The sequence below is a fragment of the Malania oleifera genome, chromosome 8 (genome assembly GCF_029873635.1).
Source record: "Malania oleifera isolate guangnan ecotype guangnan chromosome 8, ASM2987363v1, whole genome shotgun sequence".
Lineage (NCBI taxonomy): Eukaryota > Viridiplantae > Streptophyta > Magnoliopsida > Santalales > Ximeniaceae > Malania > Malania oleifera.
This window is the reverse complement of record NC_080424.1, coordinates 837,554-864,234: the sequence shown is the minus strand read 5'-3', so window position 1 is coordinate 864,234 and position 26,681 is coordinate 837,554. Positions and strand designations below refer to the sequence as shown.

General features: G+C 32.9%; 1 protein-coding gene across 2 annotated transcripts; it reads right to left on the bottom strand.

Annotated features, from left to right (window-relative positions):
* Positions 1-298: 298 nt before the first annotated feature.
* Positions 299-25,065, bottom strand: LOC131161618 (histidine biosynthesis bifunctional protein hisIE, chloroplastic). 2 transcript variants are annotated; one of them, XM_058117496.1, is made up of 6 exons: positions 24,955-25,065; positions 6,845-7,061; positions 1,436-1,681; positions 1,261-1,356; positions 1,002-1,153; positions 299-672 (listed from the first exon to the last, which is right to left on the bottom strand). In XM_058117496.1, the coding sequence occupies exons 2-6, from the start codon at positions 7,007-7,009 to the stop codon at positions 465-467; spliced, it is 867 nt and encodes a 288-aa protein (XP_057973479.1). In that variant the 5' UTR covers positions 7,010-7,061; positions 24,955-25,065; the 3' UTR covers positions 299-464. The 2 variants fall into 2 exon arrangements, with proteins under 2 accessions (XP_057973479.1, XP_057973480.1); XM_058117497.1 differs by lacking the exons at positions 6,845-7,061; positions 24,955-25,065 and adding an exon at positions 24,606-24,773.
* Positions 25,066-26,681: the final 1,616 nt, after the last annotated feature.

Below are 26,681 nucleotides of genomic sequence, written 5' to 3'. Positions count from 1 at the left end.
AATAATAAAAAAAAATTTTGTTTTTATGATTATTAAATTAAGAATGAGAAAAATTTTCTACAAAAATGAACATGGCTTTGATATTCTTAATTTTTTTCTTTTTATGGGTGTTACTGCCCTTTCTATGTGGAGGAAGCACCTTCACACTGCAGGATCTCCCAGAAGCACACCTCAATTGAAGAAGTCACATGACTCACATCCATAGGGGAACCAATTTGCCTTAAACAATGGAGTCGAGAAGAAGTTGTTTCCAACATCAACCAGAGAAACCCCAAACACAAACATGCAGGATCAGAGGTGAGCAAAATGTTTTCACATTTTATTAAACCATCATTAGTATAGTGTTTTGATGTTTATCATTGAGCAGGGATCTTCAAGTACAACAATTACACCATATGGGCAATATCTTAAACTGCATATGCAGTCTTCCAAGAACAAAATTGGCTAACCAATATCACTGGTGCCTATCCCTGCTGTGATGTTCGGCTTCTTTTCTCCTCAATGCCCGACCGAGAAAATCTGTGTCTTAGGACTTGGAGAACCTCTTCTATCTTTACATCTTTGAGTGACAGCAAAACCATGGCATGATACAGCACATCTGCCATCTCTGATGCTGTTCGGGACTTATCCTCGTTGTCCTCCAGTGTTCGGCATAACTCATCTGCCTCTTCCCTGCAAAAGATGGAGGGGTCAGCCTTCTCCAAACATTGAATTGATCATGCTGACAGTCACCAAACCATACAGCAGCAAACTCTTAACTATGTTTCTTAACTTCACCCACATTTAAGGGGAAGAGGAATGATGATGAAACATGTCCATTAAAAATCAATTTCACAAGCATTCTGTTTGGGAACTTGGAATTCAAATTTGTGTGAATTTAGATACAATGCAGTACAAAAGTGTATTGAGTTTTGTTCAAATCAACACATCCAAATCAAAGGCCAAAACCCATACCCCCAAATAATACCTAAATGCAAATACACAACTTAACAATATAATACCGGATTTTTGAGCACAGCATCTTGTCATCAAGCAACAATCGTTTGGTCCACGAAGGTTTTTCAACTTGCGTTGATGCTAGTTCTGCCTTCCGCTGAGAGATTGTAGACTCTAACGAGTACAGAGTTGTTAATGCCAACCTGTTTTCATCAACCTGCAGCAAACAATCCACATCAAAACTCACATTTAAGATCCACTCATAGTTTTCATCATGAAGGGTGCATTCCTCATAAAGAGTCGAAGAAAAGGCAAAGACTGAACCTGGGGTTGTTTTAAGGAATCGAGGACCGATGAATAATAGCAGGTTTCTGACCCTGTGTGACAAGTAGGCCCATCAGGCTTCCCGAGGTATATTATCTGAAACAGGACTGGGTAAAGTTATTCAGACTGGACCAAGCAGGAGCTAAAAATTCAAAATAAAATTCGTCATACATACAGAGTCACGATCACAATCAAGAAAGACGTCATGAATGTTGATAAAATTCATGGAAGTTTCTCCCTTTGTCCACAACGTTGATCGTGACCGGCTGAAGAATGTAGCCTTTCTTGAGGAAATGGTTGCCACTAGTGCATCCGGGTTTACAAAGCCTTGCATTAGGATGGCACCCGTGTCAACGTTCTGAGCTATTGCCACTGCCAAACCTTTGTCATCCCATTTTACACAGTCTAACAGTGTCTCAACCTAAAATTTACCATGTCAGATCCTTTTACTCATTCGGCAAAGCCAAACCCAAGACATTGAGAAAGCAAATAATTCAACTTTTTGGGGTTGAAAAATATAAATAGCCTCAATTTAGCATGATGTACAAGCTGTGCACTGCAACCGCGATAGCCTTCGGTATATAAATCATTAAAGTCAACTAAAAGAAAAAAAAAAAAAAAAAACTGTAAGACATTGAAAAAGCAAATAATTTTCAGTTTTTTGGGGTTGAAAAATATAAATAGCCTCAGCTTAGCATGGTGTAGAAGCCGTGCACTGCAACCGAGATAGCCTTGGGCATATAAATCATTAAAGTCAACTAAAAGCAAACTTGTATGAGATGAAGACCACACTGGTAAAACATAAACCATCCTAATGGTTTATCATTCCAAATCAAGATGCTGAAATCAAATAAAGTATTTTACAATATCAAAAATAAGAATTAAAAAAAGCTTAAATGAACAAGCATACAAGTTTTTTTAGGAACAAAAAAAAAGGAGAGACGGCAAGCAAAGAAAACATATAATTTGTATAATAATGGCTTCGGTGAAGAAGACAAAAAATTGGTTTTGTATGAAGGAAATGAGCTAATGCATGAAGAAAATAGAATTTTTGCAGCTGCTACTAGAAAGGAAAAATCAAAAGCATAAAAGTTGCCAAAATGTAGTTCCTAAACAAGATGTTTACTCTGATGTCAGAATATATTGAATTAAGAGATATAGAGTCCAGATAAAGCTCACAGAATCACCAAACACTGATTACTGGGCAACGATGAACACCTTCGATAGATGCCAAACATCAAGACAGGAAACCCACCTGGAATGCTTTGCTTCTCTTTTGTATCTTTCCCATACAATTGCATAATGCTGACAGACCATCCAAATTTCTTATTCAGGAAACAAGAACAGAGCAAATAGAGGGCAAAACAGCTAGCTGCCAGCATGAAGGAAATAGGATATTGGGAATTGCTACAAGGAAGGAAAAACAGGAAGAAAAAAATGCAACTTTCAGAGTGTGATTCCTAAGAGACCTTTTCTCTGTAGAGTATATACTGAATTAATGAGATATGGGGTCCAGATGTAGCTCACAGAATCACCAAATACTGATTAGTGGGCAACAATGAACACCTTCAAGAGATATCAAACACCGAGACAGGAAACCTGTCCTCAATGCTTCTCTTCTCTTTCTTCTCTTTGCCAGACAAAACAGTTCCTACCACTGTGTCAGTAGGGACCTGACAATGTCTGGTTCAACCTGAAAGGGGATAGTGATTTTTTTTTTAAATCATATCATAATGACTACCATCCAACAAATTAATTCAGAACATGAAGATCGAGCACATAGAGTGCAAAAAAGTTCAACAGAAGTTAGTTACATGCATGAATGAAATTGGATATTAAAGATTGGTACTAGAGGGGGAAAAACAAAAGGGAAAAAAATACAATGACCAAAGTGTAGTTCCCAAAAGGGATGTTTTCTCTGATTTCTAAAAATATATTGAATTGATGAGTATGGAGTCCAGATGTAGGATGTAGCTCATAAAATCGCCAAATACTGATTACTGGGCAACGATGAACACCTTCAAGAGTTATTGAACATGGAGATAGGAAATTCATCTTCATGCATTATTTCTCTTTCTTCCCTTTGCCAAACAAGTAACAATCCCTACCAATGTGTTAGTAGAGACCTGACAATGTCTGGTGCAACCTTAAAGTGGACAATGAAGTTTTTTAAAAAATCATATCATACTTGCAAACCATCCCAAACTTCTCATTCAGAATACACTGATCAAGCAAATCGAGTGCAAAAAAGAGCACCCAGTAAAACATACTCAAGAATGATTAACAATATATTACTATGATTCGAGCAAAAGAAGACAGACCAGCTAATTCTCAAAAAAAAAAGTTTGTAACATACTAACGCGGAAAAAGAAGATATATTAAAATTTTAGATATGCTATATGTAACTGTAGCTAATAAAACAACAATGTGATGTAAAAGGGAATGAGGTAAAATAAGGTCTACTGCCTTAAACAGTAACACTTCCTCAAAACAGAATGAGTTGTAGAGTCCAGATGTAGCCCAAGTAATCATTAATGCCAATTATCGAGCAATGATGGACACCTTCAAAAGAAATCAAGCAAAGAGATGGGAATCCCATCTTCAATGCTTTATTTCTGTTTCTTTGCTTTGCCAGACAAGTAACAGTCCCTACCATTATGCCAGTGGCAGACACCTGACTAAGTCTGGTAGTACCATATAGAAATTGAGATAATAAACAATATAATTGTAAAAGAAAAAAGGTTATGGCTGAAAAACCATGCCAATTATAAAAGACAAGATGCAAAGACCAGGCATCAATTGTTTTGCATCAGAAGGTCGCTGTTTTGTGGGATAAATAGAACGGATGGGGAAAAAAAATTTGGATGGAAGAAAACACAGTTGATGTAAATGATGCCTCCTGCAGTAAAAAATGGCAAAAAAAAAACCTGAACCACTTCATTTTCCATAAGCCCGTTACATCCATGAAGGAGATCCATTATCGGTGATTGTCACTAACAAGAGCAAGCATTCAATTTACACTGAGCAGAGGTGGAAGTAGGAGTGGTGGGGAAACAAAATCCAATATTGGAAAGAAATATGTATAGAACAATAAAACACAAATTAACATATAATATTTTTATCAAAAATATCTCTGAATCCATAAAATAAATTAATATAGCCTACATATTCACATAACGATGACTAAAAAAGTTGTAAAATCATGTTGTAATTCCATCACTATTTAATCCGAGGAATTGAGCAAATAGACTACCAAAAGTCCTAGGAAATTTATAAATGAAATCGAGCAAGGTTCTATCCTAATTGGAAAAAGGTTCTATCACTATTTTGTGCATGAAGTGTCAAGTTCATATTCTGAGACAGAATCATCAACCTACAGAGGTTTTAGTAACTAAGATGCAATGTCAAAAAGGTTGAGAGGGATAAAGCTTAAAATCTTAATATAGATATTTTCTCCAATACAGGGTATATTCAATAGATCTAGCTTACGCAATCATTAAATTTTGATTATTAGCAATTCTATGAACATAGATATCCCAAAAAGCTTCATATTGCTGTTAAGGTGCCAATATCACTTGAGGCACTGGGCACTTGCTCGAATAAATAATACACTGCTTAATAACATAATCGTAGGCTCTGTTATTTTAAAGAAAGGGGGTCTGAAACCAGTGTAACAAACTTTCTCAAACAGAGAATGATGACTATCTGACTGCAGTTGAGGATCAGAGGGCAGAAATAGGAAACAAAGTTAAAGTCTGCGGGAAAGAAAGAAAGAAAGGAGTTGTGCATCCTGTTATTTAAAAAAAAAAAAAATTGTCTGAAACAGTATAAGAAGCTTTCTGAAACACAGCAAGCAAATTCTGGAACAAAGCAAACAAAAAGCTGGACCCAAAATTTTCTTTTAAAAAGGTGATAGCTTACAGAAAGAGAGAGAATAGAAAATAACAAACTGCCACTTTCCAGTTGCTTTCTGCTGCTCTCAGTTGTCTTCTTCATCTTTTGCTTCTATTTTATTTTTTCATTTCTTTTGCATTGAAGAATGGCGAATGCAGCAGCTTTTTTAATTCTTCATAGAAACATGCTTATTTTGATCCATAGCAGAAGCAGTGCCCTAAATGCATCTTTAAAGCTGCCGACTTTTTTTCTTTTTTAGAGGAAGTTATGCAACTAGCCGACTTTGAAATGAATGTAATAGGGAAAATAATGTAAGATTGCAGAATATAATAACAATTAAAGCAAGCCCCTGAAAGCCTTGTGCCAGGACTCAGCCGAGTGCCTAGGCAGTGCCTGATCAAAATGGCTTCACCTCGCGTGAGCACCTACAGGAAACAGCACCTAGGCAAGGGCTTTTGGAGACACTTCCAGAAGCACAAAACATACAAGAACCTTAGACAAGAGGAGATCTTACACATTAAAGATCCCAATGTGGTCAAGTAATGACCCCTACTGCATCCCAACCACCCAGAGAAGCATAATTATCTTTCCATCCCAAATACAACCAAATGAAATAATAAGCTATCATAATACATTGAGAAAGAAAATTTTCTGGAGCTATTGGCCTCTACTGATATTGGCAGAAGAAATAAGAAACCAGGTTGTATCCAAATGCTTAAGTTATCCCATGGAACAAACCTAATTGGTTTTTCTACCTAGAGATTTAGAAGGGCACCCTTTTGATTCAAAAATAAATGCACAACTGAGAATAAACTATTACTCAACACTGTATCATCTCTAAGTGAAGATGAACTGTACAAAGCTCTAAAAGTACAAAACAAGAAAATATAGTGTTGTCCTGAAGACTTCTCCAATAAACAACAAAAACTGCACAAGAAAAAACAAAAGATTTTCTGCTTTCTGGAAAACATACAATCTATTTTCTGCACTATCATTGTCGGAACTTGGGATCATGAAAGCAAGAGCCACAAGGATGCCTTGTGCACCACAAAAGGGAAAGAGTTAGGACGAGGCCCCTAAGTGAGGATAGCAATTATCTGGTGCCTGATAGGAGGCAGGACAGAAAGATACGAAAGAATGGCAACTCAGAACATGGGAAAATTTTAAATAGGAGAGATACAGGAACATTAGGAGAGATGAGTAGATGAGTTGAAATTTCCCAGGAGTCAAATACAATCATATTAGTGGTCATGTCAAATGCCGATAATGTGGTCATAGTACTATAATAAATGGAAACTTCATTTGGTCTGAGCAAATGCCCAGTAACAATGCCATCGCCATTGGGCAAATCATTCTTTTTGCACCACTCTGAAAAAATGCAACTCTAATCGTAGACTTTAACCCATATTCACCATTGTCATGCTATGATTGTGACACTGAGCATAAAGCATACACCCAATTGCGCCCCCTGGCAACTTCCCTGCTAGGCAACATTGCAGCTCTTACCTAACTGTTAAATGCAACATAGCCACCTTACCTACTGCTACGACATACCGAGTGGTCCTAACCTTACCAAACACTTTGAGCATCCACAACAAGGATGGCTACTCAAAAAGAAAATAGATCAATGCACAGAAAAAATACTACTAAAATAACAACTGATAAAAGCTAAGGCTTTCATTAAAAGTACCTTTGATTCAAGGAAAAGATCCTTCTCTAAATTCTTGGCAGAAACAAAAGCTAGATGTCTGCTCTTCTTTTGATTGCCTCTACCAGGCTCACAAATAGAAAGGAAGAGACGACCTCCAGATGAAATTCTGGAAGATTGAAGACACTGGAAACAAGAAACTGCCATTGAAGAAACAAATCCAAACACCCTAAGTCCTTCTCAGCAATATCAAGTCATCCTGCAAATGAAAATGCGAGATTAAATCAATCTACCAGAACGCAGTAGTTCATATCATGTACAAACTTGGAAATCCTTGAGATTATCCACAAACAATCAATTCTTCTCGTTATTTCTTTTCTTATTACTATTATTAAAAAAAAATTCCAATAGTTGATAGTAGTGGAGATTTTGTATTTTTGATTTGTAGACTTAGTTTATGCATTTTTTGTTCTTGTGTTTTTCATTTGCAGTTTTTAGTATATACAAAATTTTTCAAAAAGTACTGTTGTATGGTTTTTAAAATTTTAGTCTAGCTTGGAATTCACATTTGTATGCTTAATTTTTTTTCTTAATGCAATTTATTGTGTGTGCGGTTTCTACTAGTTGTAAGGCGTGATTTAGAAAATTGTCCATGTGAAATAAATTTGAAAAAAAAAAAATGCAAACGTGTACTTCGCTTGTGTAACACAAATTCTTTATACACACAGCCGGTCCCAAACTCAGGTAAAGGAGCAGGGTTGCGTTAGGTAACTGACAGCCAGTGAAAAACTTTGTCAGATCTTATTATCATGAATTCTTACCAAATTCACTTAGGTCAAGGGAATCTAGGTCAATATGAAAGGAAGAGGATAAATAAGTTAGCGCAAGAAACTAAGATTAGATTAGCAACTTGGAATATAGGAACTCTTAGGAGAAAAAGTATGGAAATAGTGGAAATAATATTTAGGAGGAAAATTAACATAATCTGCCTTCAAGAGACGAAGTGAGTAGGAGAGAAAGCTAGAGAAATTAAAAAATCAGGATTTAAACTTTGGTACACTTTTATAGAGAAACATAAAAACGGGGTGGATATTATTGTAGACAAAAATCTACAAGATAGTGTAGTAAATGTTAAAAGAATAAGGAACAGGATCATTAAAATCAGGATAGTTTTAGGCTTGGAGACTATGAATGTCATTAGTGCGCATGCTACCCAAATAGGATTAGCAGAAAATATAAAAAGATAATTTTAGGAAGATATGGATAGTAATTTACAAGGGATACCAATAACTAAAAAGACATTCATAGGAGCTAATTTGAATGGTCACATTGGAAAGGATAATATAGGATATGAGAGGATATGTGGAGGCCATGGATATGGAGATAAAATAAGGCCAGTGATACAATCTTAGATTTTTTCATGTCTTATGATTTGATTATATTGAATACTTGCTTTATAAAAAGATAACATTTATTAACCTTCAAAAGTGGGCATAATAAAAGTTCAATAGATTTCTTCTTAACTAAGAACAGGAATCGTCTATATTGTAAGGATTATAAAGTTATTCCAGGTGAAAGTTTGACTACGCAACATAGAGTTTAAGTATTAGATATACATATTAAAAAATAGATGAGAAGGAGTAGCATATATTAACGCAAGAGAACTAGATGGTGGAACTTGAACGGAGATAATATAGTAAAATTTAAAGATGACATGAACAAAGGGTGTGATTGGACAGTAGGGAATAAGGTTGATGCAAATATTATTTGGAATAGAATGACAAATTCGATCGTAAGGATAGCAAAAGAGGTTTAAGGCAATTCCAAAGGAAGATACTCGGGTAGTAAAGAAAGTTGGAGGCGGGATCAAGAAGTTCAGTAAGCCGTTAAGACAAAAAGAAATTCGTATAAAATATAACAAAATTGTAAAAATATAGAAAATCTTGAAAAATATAAAGAAGCAAGAAAAAATGCGAAAAAAAAATTACTAGTGAAGCTAAACATAGAGTTTGTTTATATACTAAACTAGATACAAAAGATGGAGAAAAAGACGTTTATAAACTTGCTAGAGAGAGAGAGAAAATGCAAAGATTTAGGTGATGTAAAATGCGTAAAGGGCGAAAATGATAATGTCTTAATTAGAGAATAAGACATAAAGAGAGGTGGCGGAGATACTTTGATAAGTTTTTTTAATGAAAACCAATGTCAAATGAGGAGAAAACTAAAAATAACAGATTTATTCATAAAATTAGAGACCTTGAAGTTGAGATGGCATTAAAAAAGATGAAAAGTGAGAAATCTATAGAACAAGATTTTAGGGGATAAAAGAATTGTTTGGTTAACTAATCTATTCAACACTATTATAAAAACCAAGAAAATGCCAGAAGAATGGAGGAAAAGTACATTAGTATTTGTACACAAAAACAAAGGTGATATTCAAAACTATAATAACTATCGTGGAATTAAAATTATAAGTCATACGATGAAATTATGGGAAAGGGTAATTGAACATAGAATAAGATCATAAACGAAGATCTCAAAAAATCAATTTGATTTTATGCCTGGGAGATCAACAACAAAAGTTATTTATCTTTTAAGATGGAAAAGTTTAGGTAAAAGAAAAGGAACTTACATATGATTTTTATTGACCTATAGAAAGCTTATGATAAAGTATCTAGGGAAGTTCTTTGGTGGGTCTTAAAAAAGAAAGGAGTTTGTAGTAGATATACGGAGGTCACTAAGGATATGTACGATAGAGTAACGAGTCTAATGACTAGCATTAGGACTAACTAAGAATATCCAAAATGAGATCCCTTGGAGTATGTTGTTTTCAGATGATATCCTGTTTATTGATAATAGTAGGAGCAGAGTAAAATATAAGCTAGAACTTTGGAGAGCCACATTAGAGTCTAAAGGGTCCGAGATAAGAAGGAATAAGACAAAATATATAATATACAATTTTAGTAATGTAAGGAGTAGCAATAAGGAGAAGATTAAACTTGATAATCAAGAGATTAATAACATTGATAGATTTAGATATCTTGGATCTATTATGCAAGCTGAAAGGGAAACTGAAGAAGATGTAGTACATAGAATTAAAACAAGCTAGGTAAAATGGAGGAATGCATCAGGTGTGTTGTGTGATCGTAGAATACCCTTAAAATTAAAAGAAAAGTTTTATTAGATGGCTATAAGGTCAGCTATGATTTATCGTTCAAAATGTTGGGTAACTAAGAAACAATGTGTACAAAAAATAAAGTTGTTGAGATGCAAATATTAAGGTGGATGAGTGGTTTAACATTAAAAGATAAAGTAAGAAATGAACATATACGTAATAATTTAGGCATAGCACCAGTTGAAAATAAGATAAGGAAGGGGCGGCTTAGATGGTTTGGGCATTTGAAACGTAGGCCTAGTAGAGTTGTTGAATACTGTAAAAAGGAGATAAAAGATCTATTGGACAAAAGATTAATAAGGAAAAGAAAATCTCCTTGGAGTTGTTCTGCCCTTTTATGTACAAAATCAGGCTGAAATAGAAAGAGGAGCTCCTAATAAAACAAAGCTTTGTAATAGATTAGGTATACCTAATAAAAAATATTTACTAAATAGATTATGTAGAGCTTCAATATTTTCAAAATTCGATATGAAGTCAGGATTTTGGCAAATACAAATTACTGAAGAAGATAAATACAAGACAGCATTTATTGTCCCATTTGGTCATTTCGAATGGAATGTAATGCCTTTTGGATTAAAGAATGCTCCATCAGAATTTCAAAATATTATAAATGAGATTTTTAATCCTTATACAAAATTTACAATCGTATACATTGACGATGTCCTTGTATACTCTGAATCAATAGAACAACACTTCAAGCATCTTAACTTTTTTCTTGAAATTATCAAAAGAAATGGTCTTGTTGTTTCTCAACCAAAGAACAAACCATTTCAAGCTAATGTCAGATTTTTAAGTCATAATATTTATCAAAATACTATTACCCCAATTCAAAAATCATTAGATTTTGCAAACAAATTTCCAAATGAAATAAAAGATAAAAATCAACTTCAAAGATTTTTAGGCTGTTTAAATTACGTGACAGATTTTATACCAAACATCAGAATAATATTCAAGCCATTATTCAAAAGATTAAAAAAGAATCCACTTGCGTGGTCAGAAGAACATACTCAAACAGTAATCAAAGTCAAATCTTTAGTCAAAACCTTACCCTGCCTTAGTCTTCCAAATCCCAAGGCCTTTATGATTGTAGAAACAGATGCCTCCAATGAAGGATTTGGAGGTATTCTCAAGCAATGGTTAGGATCAAAAGAAACCCTAGTCAGATTCCATCCAGGAGCCTGGTCGGGTCCTCAAGTCAATTATTCAACAGTCAAAAAAGAAATCTTATCAATTGTTTTATGCATTCAAAAATTTCAAGATGATTTATTTAACAAGGATTTTTTACTTAAGAGTTGATTGTAAGAGTACAAAAGATATTTTGGAAAAAGATGTTAAAAATCTTGTTTCAAAACAAATCTTTGTCAGATGGCAAGCAATTCTTTCAGTTTTCGATTTTCAAATTGAATTTATTAAAGGTATTTCAAATTCTATACCAGATTTTCTTACAAGGGATTTTTTACAAGGGAAAAATGCCCAGACAAACAACCCGTGACAACTATTCAAAAGCCACCTCATCAAAAGATGACCCTGTATAAAATAGGTTTTCACCTCTCATAAGACCTCCTTATGTTCAAACCCCCTCTTTCAAAGAAATCATGGAAGGCCAACAGAGTTCTTCCTCCTTACAACAGAAGACTGCAAAAGGGTACGTTACAAAAGATATCTTCGAAGATCTGTTTCCCATTAAACCTGAATGGGATTTGTCTCCCCCTTTTGAAGTTATCAAAAACTATTTCTTTAGAAGATGCCCTTTTGACACTCCTGATCCTCTAAAGGATAGGAAATTTAACAAATTAATCTTGATTGAAACAAATTTCATCTTTATAGATCATAATTATGATTTTCAAAAGTGAATTTTTCAAAAATTAATATTTTGAAGTTTATTACTCCTTCTGAGTGGGGTCCACACCCACGCGTCTCAAGAAGGTTTAGAAGAGTTTTTTGTCCTCAGACCTATGATTATAAAGATTACATCAATGTCTGGCTTAATACAATGTTTGTCAGAAACTTCACCCATTCTTGGTTCATACATTTTGATAAAAAAATTCTGAAAAGTTATCCAAAATGGCTTTTTTCGTGGTTCAAGTTATTCGGTCCTGAAATCTACATTTTTCCAGAAACAATTCAAAATGATTTTGAATTATTTCAAAAGAATTTTCATCCTCCTCAGGACCAATCTGATCCTTCCTTCAAGCTCCTACTGTTTTGTTCTTATTTCATGATCACATGGATCTTTTGTTGGGACTACATTATTGTTCCTCCAAAAGAAAGTACAATTTGTTTTTCAAAAACTATTCGAAGGGTTTACAAAGTTAGATGGTGGGATAAATTCACCATGCCAGAAGGCAAGGTCAGAGCTTGGCTAGCACAAGCTTCCTGTCTGAATTCTCCTGCTATTCCTCAAGGATCTTTTCCAAAAGCAAAAGATAAGAAGAAAGTCTTCGAGGAAGAAGACACTATTTCAATAAGCTCAAAAAGATCAAAGTCCAACAGTATGAAGAATAAGTTGATCAAAATGATTGCCCAGTTAGAATCATCTGATTTTGATTCAATTGTACCAGATTCTCCCAAATTTGTTGATTTAAATCTTTTAGGATCAAATATCGAGAACTGGTATGATTTCATTCGTAAGGACAATCAAGCGACTGAGAAAAATTCAAAATCAAAAGATCAAAAGTCCAAGAGAAAGTGATTTCTTCAAGACTCCGTCATCATCTACTTTTCAAAAGAAGACAATGACTCTTCAACTCATTGTCTCCTATTATCAAAAGAAGACAAACGTCCTCATCTTCATCAAATTTATTTGTCAAAAAATGCGGCCTCAATTGTCAAAAGTTGCGGTCCCCTCCATCATTATTCAAAGACTTTTTTCAAAAGCAGATTCCAACTATCTGCCGTCTGGTTCAGCTTGTATTTTATATTGTAAATTATGAGAGGGTTAGGTGTGTGATTTTACACCTGTCCACCACTTTGGGCCAGGGTTGTATTTTCAAATGTGTCTATAAATTATTATTTTTGTTTAAAGTCTATGAATTATTTAAAGGTGGTGGGTTCCCACACAAATACATTCGTCCATGTATTGTCACCTTTAAGTCTATTGTCTTGTTGCGTCGACTCGTCAGTCCTGTAAGAATCCTATGATGACTTTAGTGGTCGATGGGGCCCAATGTGTACCCGCACTAATTCACCCCAGATTCCAAATTGCTTGAATTCCGAGCCTCCGAGTCATTCAAGCAAACCAGCAGATGAAGCTAACAAATTCAAACAATTTCTGTTGCAGAGGATCAACCATTAAGGTTGCAATTGTAGAGCATAATTATGAAATAAAGAAAAGAATTAAAATAAACCAACTTGTATTGAATATTAAAAACTTACTTAAGTTTTATTGATTGATTATTTACATGACAAAAACCTTATGGACGAAGTATGAGAGAGAGGGAGAGGGAGAGGGAGAGAGAGAGAGTTGGGTGGAGCTCGAAGACTTAGGTTTTCTCTAATAGAAACCCCCAACTTGGTGCAAGTTGCAAATGAAAGAAAGACTCTTATTTATAGACTTTGAGGCTCGAACTTCAAACAATTTGGAATCCGGGGTGAATTAGTGCGGGTACACATTGGGCCCCATCGACCACTAAAGTCTTCACAGGATTCTTACAGGACTGACGAGCCGACGCAACAAGACAATAGACTTTACTTAAAGGTGACAGCACATGGACGGCTGCATTTGTATAGGAACCCACCACCTTTAAATAATTCACAGACTTTAAACAAAAATAATAATTTACAGACACATTTTAAAATACAACCCTGACCCCAAGTGGTGGACAGGTGTGAAATCACACACCTAACCCTCTCATAATTTACAATATAAAATACAAGCTGAGCCAGACGGCAGACAGCTGGAATCTGCTTTGAAAAAAGTCTTTAATGATGGAGGGGACCACAACTTTTGATAATTGAGGCCGCATTTTTTGACAAATAAATCTGATGAAGATGAGGACGTTTGTCTTCTTTTGATAATAGGAGACAATGAGTTGAAGAGTCATTGTCTTCTTTTGAAAAGTAGATGATGACGGAGTCTTGAAGAAATCACTTTCTCTTGGACTTTTGATCTTTTGATTTTGAATTCTTCTCGGTCGCTTGATTGTCCTTACAAATGAAATCATACCAGTTCTCGATATTTGATCCTAAAAGATTTAAATCAACAAATTTGGGAGAATCTGGTACAATTGAATCAAAATCAGATGATTCTAACTGGGCAATCATTTTGATCAACTTATTCTTCATACTGTTGGACTTTGATCTTTTTGAGCTTATTGAAATAGTGTCTTCTTCCTCGAAGACTTTCTTCTTATCTTTTGCTTTTGGAAAAGATCCTTGAGGAATAGCAGGAGAATTCAGACAGGAAGCTTGTGCTAGCCAAGCTCTGACCTTGCCTTCTGGCATGGTGAATTTATCCCACCATCTAACTTTGTAAACCCTTCGAATAGTTTTTGAAAAAAAAATTATACTTTCTTTTGGAGGAACAATAATGTAGTCCCAACAAAAGATCCATGTGATCATGAAATAAGAACGAAACAGTAGGAGCTTGAAGGAAGGATCAGACTGGTCCCGAGGAGGATGAAAATTCTTTTGAAATAATTCAAAATCATTTTGAATTGTTTCTGGAAAAATGTAGATTTCAGGACCGAAAAACTTGAACCACGATAAAAGCCATTTTGGATAACTTTTCAGAATTTTTTTATCAAAATGTATGAACCAAGAATGGGTGAAGTTTCTAACAAACATTGTATTAAGCCAGACATTGATGTAATCTTTACAATCATAGGTTTGAGGACAAAAAACTCCTCTAAACCTTCTTGAGACGCGTGGGTGCTGACCCCACTCAGAAGGAGTAATAAACTTCAAAATTTTAATTTTTGAAAAATTCACTTTTGATGAGGTGGCTTTTGATGAGGTGACTTTTGAATAGTTGTCACGGGTTGTTTGCGTGGGCATTTTTCCCCTTGGGATTTGGAAGACTAAGGCAGGGTAAGGTTTTGACTAAAGATTTGACTTTGATTACCGTTTGAGTATGTTCTTCTGACCACGCAAGTGGATTCTTTTTTAATCTTTTGAATAATGGCTTGAGTATTATTCTGATGTTTGGTATAAAATCTGCCACGTAATTTAAACAGCCTAAAAATCTTTGAAGTTGATTTTTATCTTTTATTTCATTTGGAAATTTGTTTGCAAAATCTAATGATCTTTGAATTTGGGTAATAGTATTTTGATAAATATTATGACCTAAAAATCTGACATTAGCTTGAAATGGTTTGATCTTTGGTTGAGAAACAAGAAGACCATTTCTTTTGATAATTTCAAGAAAAATGTTAAGATGCTTGAAGTGTTGTGCTATTGATTTAGAGTATACAAGGACATCGTCAATGTATACGATTGTAAATTTTGTATAAGGATTTGCTGTCTTGTATTTATCTTCTTCAGTAATTTGTATTTGCCAAAATCCTGACTTCATATCGAATTTTGAAAATATTGAAGCTCTACATAATCTATTTAGTAAATCTTTTTTATTAGGTATACCTAATCCATTGCAAAGCTTTGTTTAAGGGTTTATAGTTTATTACCAATCTAGGAGCTCCTCTTTCTATTTCAGCCTGATTTTGTACATAAAAGGCTGAACAACTCCAAGGAGATTTACTTTTCCTTATTAATCTTTTGTCCAATAAATCTTTTATCTCCTTTTTACAATATTCAAGTAATTCATGATTCATTTGTATTGGTCTAGTTTTAGTAGATATTTTGCCTTCTGTAAAATTCTTTTCATATGGTAACTTTACCATATGCTTTTTTCTTGACCAAAATGCATTAGATAGATTTGAACAAACTTCTATTTTCTAATTTTTCCCTAAACTGTTCGATTTTACTTTTGATTTCTGGAGTTTGAATTCTTTCTTCAATTTTTTTATGATATATTTCTCTTGATAATTGTTTTATATGTTTTCTTTTTTGTTTTTTTTAAATTTACCCTTTTGATTGCTAAATCTTTTAGTGTATTAGCTTCTTTTTCTTTCATCTTATCAATAAATTCAAACATAATTTCTTGTCCTCCAATTTGAGTAAATATTCCTTTTTCATTTACTTGAATGGATAAATCATAGTAAAAAATGGTGTTCCTAGTATGATATCTTGTTGTATATATTTGACAAGTATAAAAGTTGTTTTTAAACATATTTCTTTATTGCAAATATAAACATCTGAAATTTTGTAGCTTATGCTCAGTCTTGCATCATTTGCACCATATGATTGCGTATTTGTTTTTTCATAATATTGAGTTGGTATTAACCCTTCTCGAACACAATTCATATCAGCACTTGTGTCTAATAAAGCACAGGCTACTAATACAAATGTCTTATTAATAACAATGTTTACTTCTATGTACCACTTATGTATATTTACCTTTGACGAATAACCTAGGAAAATTTCTCTTTCATAATCTGGTTGAACGTAAAAATCTTCATCTTCATCTTCTGATCCTATTAATTCAACTTTTGCTTTACCTTTTTCTAATGTATTGACTTTCATTTGTAATCTATGCATTGCAATTTTAATCTTATTAATTTCTTCTTTTGTATTATTTACTTCTCTTTGTAAATCTTGAATAGTGGGTTGATTGTTTTAATTATTATCTAATGATTCTTTATCACTATATCTTTTGATTATCTTGGTAAGATCATAACCTTGTTTGAAATTAGGTTTCTTTTCTTCAATTAATCTTTCTTTTAATTTTGTCAAATATTTATTCCTAATCTTTGCATCCTCAATATGTTCAATCATTTCAAGCATATCCTCACTTTCTTTTGTAATCACACTAATATTTTTTGAACGTTTATCGCAAAAACAAAACCCAATTTCTTCATTACAGTCTTCTGTATCTGATGAAGATTTTGAGTAATTTGATGAAGTTTCTTGAACATTATGAATAATTTCTTCCGATTCAGAAGACAATTCGACTGATTCGGATTCTGACGAGCTGCTTATGATTAACGAAATCATATTTCTTTTGAGTTCTTCTCCACAATTTAATTCCTTTATTTCTTGTTTAACCCTACAATTTTTTGCATGATGTCCTTTTTTACCACATTTATAACAAGTTATTTCTTTTTTATATCTTGTCTTTCCTTTTGAAGGTTTAGAAAAACTTGAATATTTTTTCTTTTTCTTTTTATAATAATCATAATTTTTATAATATTTTTTAGATGATCTCTTATGAAACTTTTTATGATGCTTATGTCCTTTTGATGGAGCTTGAATTTTTTCATACCCGTACTGAGTACAAAATCACCTAACTCACCTTTGTTCTTTTTAAATTCATTTTTCATTTGAGATTGGATCTTTAGTTCATTACAAAGTCTTAATCCTTCATGATTAATGACATTAAAAATTTGACCATACATAATCCTTTCATAATTTGTTTCTAAGGTATCTTTAAGTCTATCTCGAACTCTTTGAGCAAATAATTTTGGTAGACCTCCAATAAATTTTTCTTTCCAAAAACCACTTCTTCCATTTGGCCAACTCATAACCTTTGCAAGAAAAATATCTTTGTACCATGAGAAATCTGATAGTTTTGGACAAGTTAGATTGACTAATATGACATTATTTTTTTCAATTACTTCATTTGGTTCTCCTATGAAGGCTTTTAATATTGTCCATAATAATGCTGAAACAGCATCAGTGCATCACTAACTTGAGTTTGTTGCCCATTTTCTTCTTTAATTTTTACTGCATCATAAATTCTATTCTTTCTTCTTGAGTGAGATAATTATCCCACCAACTTCTCAGTGATCCATTAAATCCTTGAACTAATAATCCTACTACTGTGGGTTCTTGCATTCTCTCGTTATTAAGTTCATAGGCAGTGGCTGCCAGAGTCATCTATTGAATTAATTTAACAACTTGATAATCAGTGAAACCATCAAGATTCCACTCATGTAAACTCGTCTTTCATAGGTTCATCTTCAAATAATAGGCTTGGAAATGTTGGTCTTTTATAATAAGTTCTTGCACTTTTGTTCTTCCAAGAGTTATTGTTTATCTTATTGATTTCATAATTTTCTTCTCTAAATTATGAATAGCTTCTTCTTTGGTTAAGACATTTAAATTACACTTCTTAAACATTTCTTCAATCTTTCCCATAATTTTCTCTTCTTTAGATTCAAATTTAAAATTAATTTCTGGCATTGAAAAAGGTTTGAATAAAGGTTCTTGTTTGATAACTTTACTTGATTCCCCTTTTTCGTAAATACAATTAGTTTTAACTTCTAATTTTCCTTCCAAAATATTTTCTATTCTTGTTGTTTGATTTGCAAGTGATTGCAGCATTTGATTGGCATAATTATTTTGACTTACTAATTGATCAAATTCATTATTGGTATTTTTAACTTCTTTAAAAGGTGATGCAATAACTTCTGTTCCCTTATATGGAATTTTGAAAGAATCTTTTGGCGGATGTGTCGAAGATACGTAATTATTATCTAATAATTTCCACATATTTTGGTTCAAACTTTTCACTTATAGTTAATAAATTTTTTCTTTGACTTTCTTCTTTTAAAGCTTCTCTTTGTTCTTCATCTAAAGCTTGAGACATTGTTGGCAAATCTAATTCTTCAAAATAATAACCTGAGGAACTTCTGGTTCAAAATTAATTCTTTTAAGTTTGTAATACCTATTACGTTCAGTATAAACACTTGAAATACTTTTTATACCTAAATTTTCTGTTATATTTGATCTTGAAGATTGACCTACACTTCTGCTTCTTGTTAATAAAGATTGAAAATTTATTTTGACATTACCAGTTTGATCTTGAATAATGCTTGTAGCAATTGTCTTTTGAATTGATTGAATCTTTTCATCATTATTTTCATTAAGATTGTCAAAGACCCATTCTCCCCCAAGTTTGAATCTCATGCCAAAGAAGTATCTTTGGTTGAGATACTAACGAGGTACGCTCATTATTAGCTTGTAATAATAATGTTGATCCTTTTGGACTTTCTTTGTTAGCATTTGGAAAAACTGTTGAAGTTGTTAATTTATAATAAACTCTATAAATCATTTCAAGATTTGAAGATCTATTATCCATATTATAATTTTTTGTTTGAATATCTAATGTTAAAAGTTCATATATTGATTCATCATAGAGGTTTGCCCTAATATTTGGATAACATTCAAAATAAATTGGACCTTCAGCTATGTTTGATTCTAGCATTCCTAATAAGGAATCATTGAATTCATGATGTCTGGCGTCTCTAAGTAAGACACAGACTGGCTTATTAAGACCGGCTCTTGTGAGAGGAAATAGTCCTACTTGGACCATTCCAATATGAATCCTATCATATTTTGATCTAAAGGCTTCTAAATCTTCTAAATTCAAAAGTCTCTTTTGCTGTCTAGCTTCATTTGTTACTAATGATACAGATTTATTAACAATTTTGACCAAGTAATCTTCATTAATTTCTATTGAACCATTTTGTTTAATTATTTGAGCTTCTGATCTGGTCATTTTCCAGATTTCTTTTGGATCTTGTTTAGGTAAATCTTTACCATTCCAATTGGCTAATCTTTTTTCAATCTTTCCTAATGAAATTTGAATTTCTTTCTTATCTGATCTTTTACTTGATGAAGATTCTTTTTGTTCCATTTTTACTTCTTTTAAAAACTTTCATGTTTTCTTGATATTTTGAACCAACCTATCCATAATCTTTCTAAATTTTTCCTATTCTTGCAGGTTTTAATCTTCCTAATCGAGACCACCCTACAGGTTCTCCTGGCTTAACGAGACCAACGAAAATCCGATGGTCAGCCCATTAAGCCAGGAGAGCGTGTAGGGTGGTCCCAGTGGTGGTCCCGATTAGAAAGATTGAACACAATTCATATCAATACCTGTGTCTAATAAAGCACGGGCTACTAATACAAATGTCTTATTAATAACAATTTTTACTTCTGTGTACCACTTATGTTTATTTACCTTTGACAAATAACCTAGGAAAATTTCTTTTTCATAATCTGGTTGAACGTAAAAATCTTCATCTTCATCTTCTGATCCTATTAATTCAACTTTTGCTTTACCTTTTTCTAATGTATTGACTTTCATTCATAATCTATGCATTGCAGTTTTAATCTTATTAATTTCTTCTTTTGTATTATTTACTTCTCTTTGTAAATCTTGAATAGTGGGTTGATTGTTTTAATTATTATCTAATGATTCTTTATCACTATATCTTTTGATTATCTTGGTAAGATCATAACCTTGTTTGAAATTAGGTTTCTTTTCTTCAATTAATCTTTCTTTTAATTTTGTCAAATATTTATTCCTAATCTTTGCATCCTCAATATGTTCAATCATTTCAAGCATATCCTCACTTTCTTTTGTAATCACACTTATATTTTTTGAACATTTATCGCAAAAACAAAACCCAATTTCTTCATTACATTCTTCTATATCATGAAGATTTTGAGTAATTTGATGAAGTTTCTTGAACATTATGAATAATTTCTTCCAATTCAAAAGACAATTTGACAGATTCGGATTCAGATGAGCTGCTTATGATTAACGAAATCATTTTTCTTTTGAGTTCTTCTCCACAATTTAATTCCTTTATTTCTTGTTTAACCCTACAATTTTTTGCATAATGTCCTTTTTTACCACATTTATAACAAGTTATTTCTTTTTTATATCTTGTCTTTCCTTTTGAAGGTTTAGAAAAAACTTGAATATATCCTCTTTTTTTTTTTTATAATAATCTTTATCATAATTTTTATAATATTTTTTAGATGATCTCTTATGAAACGTTTTATGATGCTTATGTCCTTTTGATGGAGCTTGAAATTTTTCATACCCATACTAAGTACAAAAATCACCTAACTCACCAAGAAAAATGATTTCGTTAGTCATAAGCAACTCGTCAGAATCCAAATCGGTCAAATTGTCTTCTGAATCAAAAGGAATTATTCATAATGTTCAAGAAACTTCATCAAATTACTCAAAATCTTCATCAGATACAAAAGAATGTAATGAAGAAATTGGGTTTTGTTTTTGCGATAAATGTTCAAAAAATATAAATGTGATTACAAAAGAAAGTGAGGATATGCTTGAAATGATTGAACATATTGAGGATGCAAAGATTAGGAATAAATATTTGACAAAATTAAAAGAAAGATTAATTGAAGAAAAGAAACCTAATTTCAAAAAAGGTTATGATCTTACCAAGATAATCAAAAGATATAGTGATAAAGAATCATTAGATAATAATAAAAACAATCAACCCACTATTCAAGATTTACAAAGAGAAGTAAATAATACAAAAGAAGAAATTAATAAGATTAAAACTGCAATGCATAGATAACAAATGAAAGTCAATACATTAGAAAAAGGTAAAGCAAAAGTTGAATTAACAGGATCAGAAAATGAAGATGAACATTTTTACGTTCAACCAGATTATGAAAAAGAAATTTTCCTAGGTTATTTGTCAAAGGTAAATATACATAAATGGTACACAGAACTAAAAATTGTTATTAATAAGACATTTGTATTAGTAGCCCGTGCTTTATTAGACATAGGTGCTGATATAAATTGTGTTCAAGAAGGATTAATACCAACTCAATATTATGAAAAAACAAATACTCAATTATATGGTGCAAATGATGCAAGACTGAGCATAAGCTACAAAATTTCAGATGTTCATATTTGCAATAAAGAAATATGTTTAAAAACAACTTTTATACTTGTCAAAAATATATACAACAAGAAATCATACTAGGAACACCATTTTTTACTATGATTTATCCATTTCAAGTAAATGAAAAAGGAATATTTACTCAAATTGGAGAACAAGAAATTATGTTTGAATTTATTGATAAGATGAAAGAAAAAGAAGTCAATACACTAAAAGATTTAGCAATCAAAAGGGTAAATTTAAAAAAAACAAAAAAGAAAACATATAAAACAATTATCAAGAGAAATGTATCATAAAAAAATTGAAGAAAAAATTCAAACTCCAGAAATCAAAAGTAAAATTAAACAGTTTAAAGAAAAATTAGAAAAAGAAATTTGTTCAAATCTATCTAATGCATTTTGGTCAAGAAAAAAGCATATGATAAAGTTACCATATGAAAAGAATTTTACAGAAGACAAAATACCTACTAAAGCTAGACCAATACAAATGAATCATGAGTTACTTGAATACTGTAAAAAGGAGATAAAAGATTTATTGGACAAAAGATTAATAAGGAAAAGTAAATCTCCTTGGAGTTGTTCTGCCTTTTATGTACAAAATCAGGCTGAAAGAATAGGAAAGTGTGTAGGGTGGTCAGCCCGTTAAGCCAATGAAAATCCGATGGTCATATAATTTCTTGAACTTCAAAAGATACCCATTACCCAAATAAAATTCTTGTTTTATGCATCTAACACAAGGTTGGCTATATATTCATATAATTTGAACAAGTCAATTAATACTTAATCCAGCGGCTAACATATTTTAAAAATGGAAAATCCCATTTAAGGGAAAAAAATATTTTTTCCCTAAAACAGAATGTAAGCAGAAAGGATCCCAAAATGGGTATACATGGCCTATGAAAAAGTCCTTCAAAAAATAATTTAAAATGTCATCCAAATAAAGTCTCATCCAACCTCCAACAAAATGAAATTCATGAGTATATAGGACCCATCAATGAGTCCTAAATGCATCCAAACAAAACAGCATCAAACAAAACAATATCTGGATGCCATCGAACAAAAACAAAAAAGATTCAAACATCCAAATACTATGCAAAAAAGTATATTTATAAAGTCTCTAAACACCCAATTAGCGTTTGACAAAATAATATCCAAATCAATCCCAAAAAATGAATGAATATATAGGAAGACTACTAAGAGTCATCCAAACAAAATCACTGTAATATAAGACCAACTTCCATCCAACCATTACCAAGTGCCAACTAATAGCAACAGCAACAAATATTTGCTGCTATTTGAGGGCTTAATATCATGATTATTGGTTAACATCACTGAGGAATAGTGAGCAAAAATGAGGATGGGAATTCATGGTGAAAAAATAAATTGTAATCATGTAAGGCTATTTGAGTGTTATCCCAGCTTCAGGGATAATTCCATTTTAAATTTAAAAAACATACAGTAAGCTGGGATGATTTGTCAAAATCCATTGCAAAGGGTAACAATAACAAGGTCCAAATGAATAATTTGTGTGTATATAAGATCGTCCAAAAATCTATTCGAAATAACAAAGGAAGAAAAGTATTGTTAAAATTGATAGAACAATCCAAATAAATTTAATTTCCACCACAGGCTTCTATATACCATAAACTCATGAAATCAATCTTTTGAAACAGCATAATACCCTTCAAGCCAGGCAACTAATCCCTCCAATTTCCCAGTTCAAAATCAATCATGCTGGGTTACAACCTCCTCAATATCAAGGCTCAAGAGTGAATCAGCATACATCACAAGTTTGTGGTGGTCTAGTGAAATAAGAGAAAGAAAGACGAGTTGGCAGCTTCATGGGAGAGATGAGTTAGATCAATTGGGAGAAAGACCATGGTAACGTATCCCAAAGCCCCAGCACTTATATTATATTTAGCTGGTGGAATGGGATTGACACATAAATGAAATCAAGTTTGGAACGGAAGCAAGACAAGAGGAATCATTGTAAGAATGTGATTACTGCATTCTATTATGCAGGTGGAATGGCTTCTGCAATCAAAATTTATAATCCTTATCAACACTTGGCTTCCTAGATTTATGACTGGACTATTGTAGTGTAAGGTAATGAAAAATATTGTTTTTGAAAAATATCCCTGAGGCAAAATTACATACTTTCGCATGCTTTCAAGCATAGGTTTCAATTAGGCCCCATTTTTTTTAGTATTGCCAAAAACCATTAGAAATATGGCAAGGATCTAAAAATTAAACTCAACATTCTGTCATTTCAAGTTTGCAATAGCAAACACAATATAACCCTGTCATAAGTATTTAACTTGTTAAGTAGTTAATTTGAATGACACCAAAAGAAATATTACACCTGTCATGTATGAAAAGAAGAGTACTGTAAATAAGAACTAGAAAGAAATAAAGAAAGAATCAAATATCTCCATAACCACAATATGGCAAGCTATCATTTGTGCAATAAAGTATACAACACGCAGTCACAAAAATATATGAATTAGGAAAAATGCTGTCAAACAAAAAAAAAAATGCCCATAAAAATTTCTACGCAGTAATATCAGAAGCCTACAAAATCCGAAATGATGGAAGAGGGAAAATGTAGGTTAAAAGCCTCATAAGAATCAGGAAAATGGCAACATAAATCAGAGGAAAGAGTCCATAAAATGAAGAAAATCGAGTGTTCTCCCAAATGAACACGCTGGATGGGCTACAGAAGAGGAAGATCAAGTTCATGTTCTTAAGTAATATGGCATACGACAGCACATTCTACTCCGTCCAAGCATAAACACGTAACGGATCGCTTAGTGCGAAGGGGAAAACTAGAGCGTTTAAGAACAAGAAAAAAGGAGGGGGAGAGAGAGAGAAGAAGACAGGAAGGGACTTCAAAAACTCACCTGATGAACGTATCCTGTCGATCGACGGCAAGGTGGTCGGTTGGATATCAGCAGCACACTTCTGCTCGCTGCTAAGACGACTTGATCCACAAAATAAGAAAAGGAGGAGGAGGAGGAGCAGCAGTAGCAGTAGGAGTAGGGCTGCAATGGATCAAACAAGATGAAGATTTCCGGAAGATTTTAAACCCACTAACCTACTTATTTCGAGATTTATTTTCCACTAATAGATTTTTACTCTATGACCAAATTTATTAACATCAGCTAAAGAAGTTAATCTATTAATCTATTATACCCATATGGAATTTATCAATTTCTCCTCACAACAACAATTTAATCTTCAAATTAGTACCTTTTTTCGGCATTGTTTCAAAAGGTTAGCGATGGCTTTTTGTTAGCCTAGCCTCTTGTGCCTTTAGTAGAGATTGAGGGTCCACTAGGCACTGCAGATTGAATTTTCAAAATCCAAGCCTCTAAATTCTTCAAAATCGATGATGGTTTAGAGTTGAGGCCTAAAAAGAAATCTTCTCAAAGATAAATGTCAAAAAATTTTCTGAAAAAGTCGATGAAGACTCCAATTTTTGCTAGGCCTAAGGCTTCCAAGGTTTTCAAAATTGATTATCTTTCTAGTATTGTAATAATGTTCCACACAATTTAGCCTACACTTTTCCAAATATAAATCTAATTAAGAATTTTCTGTAATAATACAATATTGGTTTTCATAAAATTCAAATTCCTCACATATGTTTGAATAGAAAAATAAATAATATAAATGTAGCAGCTAAGAATGATATATAAAATAAAAAAATAAATTAGAAAATATGAGTGAACTTACCGAAAGCTCATCTCTAATGAGATTGTCCCCACTACCAAGACCCCTAGTAGATGGACCACTAGATTCCATAGAAGATTTTGATTTGTTTGTATATTTTTGAAAAGAGAGTACAACTTCTAACGGGGGTGATTTAACTTTTGCCGAGAAGTAGAGTGTTTTGTGATTTAACTTATTTCCAGATCCTTAAACAGATTCTAAGATAAATATAAATCTCCTTTGGTTTTCGGAAACAATCACAAAAACTGAGCCTGCTTTTTCTTTACAACAATCAGAACAACAACAAAACTAAAACCTCCTTATTTCACTTTGTGTGTGTGTGTGTGTTTGCACGCGCGCGCCAAGCCTGACCAAGAAATAATCTCTCCACCGAACAACAACCAGCAAACCACAAGATTTACAGCAATATACAGTAATAAACTATAAACATGCAAGATCAAACACAAGAACACATTTACGTGGTTCGGCCCAAAAATTGGCCTACATCCACGGTATGAACCCACCTCATATCAACTTTATTAAATGATGGGATTACAACTTATACAATACAAATCTCACCTTTCGGTCTTACTGATCTCCTCCAAGAATCATCCCAAGAAGCATCCCAAGAACCCTAACCCTCTTCTCCAAAGAGCTTTTGGCTTCCCCCTCTTGTTTCTCCTGATTCTCCCGAAATCCCACCCCCCCCCCCTCCCCACCAGAAATTCACCCTATGTTTTTTTTTTCCCCTCTTGGTTGAAGTTTCTAGAACCAACACTGCAGGTTGTATTTTATAAATAAAATACAAGTGACTAAAAATTACACAAATGCACTTAAATGAAAATAGACTTGCAGCCGTTGAAATTTCTAGCACATCAACGGTCCAAATTTGTCTAGATTGGAAGTTTGACACTCTGCAAAGATTCTCCACCTTGGCAAGCTTGTAATCCTTACTCTTCCCTTGCTTCTCCTATGGTTGTTCCTGCAAAACAAACACTATCAATTTCCTAGGTTAATCAAGTTTGAACAATGTTCAAACTTGGATTTTGGTACTACCTTAGTCATCATATCAGAGGGATTATCCTCTGTTGGAATTTTCCTTGCTTCTATTTCTCCACTAGAAATAATATCCCTCACAAAATGTAGCCTAACATCTATATGTTTGGACCTATCATGATAAACATGATTCTTAGCCAAATGAATAGTATTTTGATTGTCACAATAAACTATGACAGCTCCACTATACATTCCTAATTCTAGACACAGTC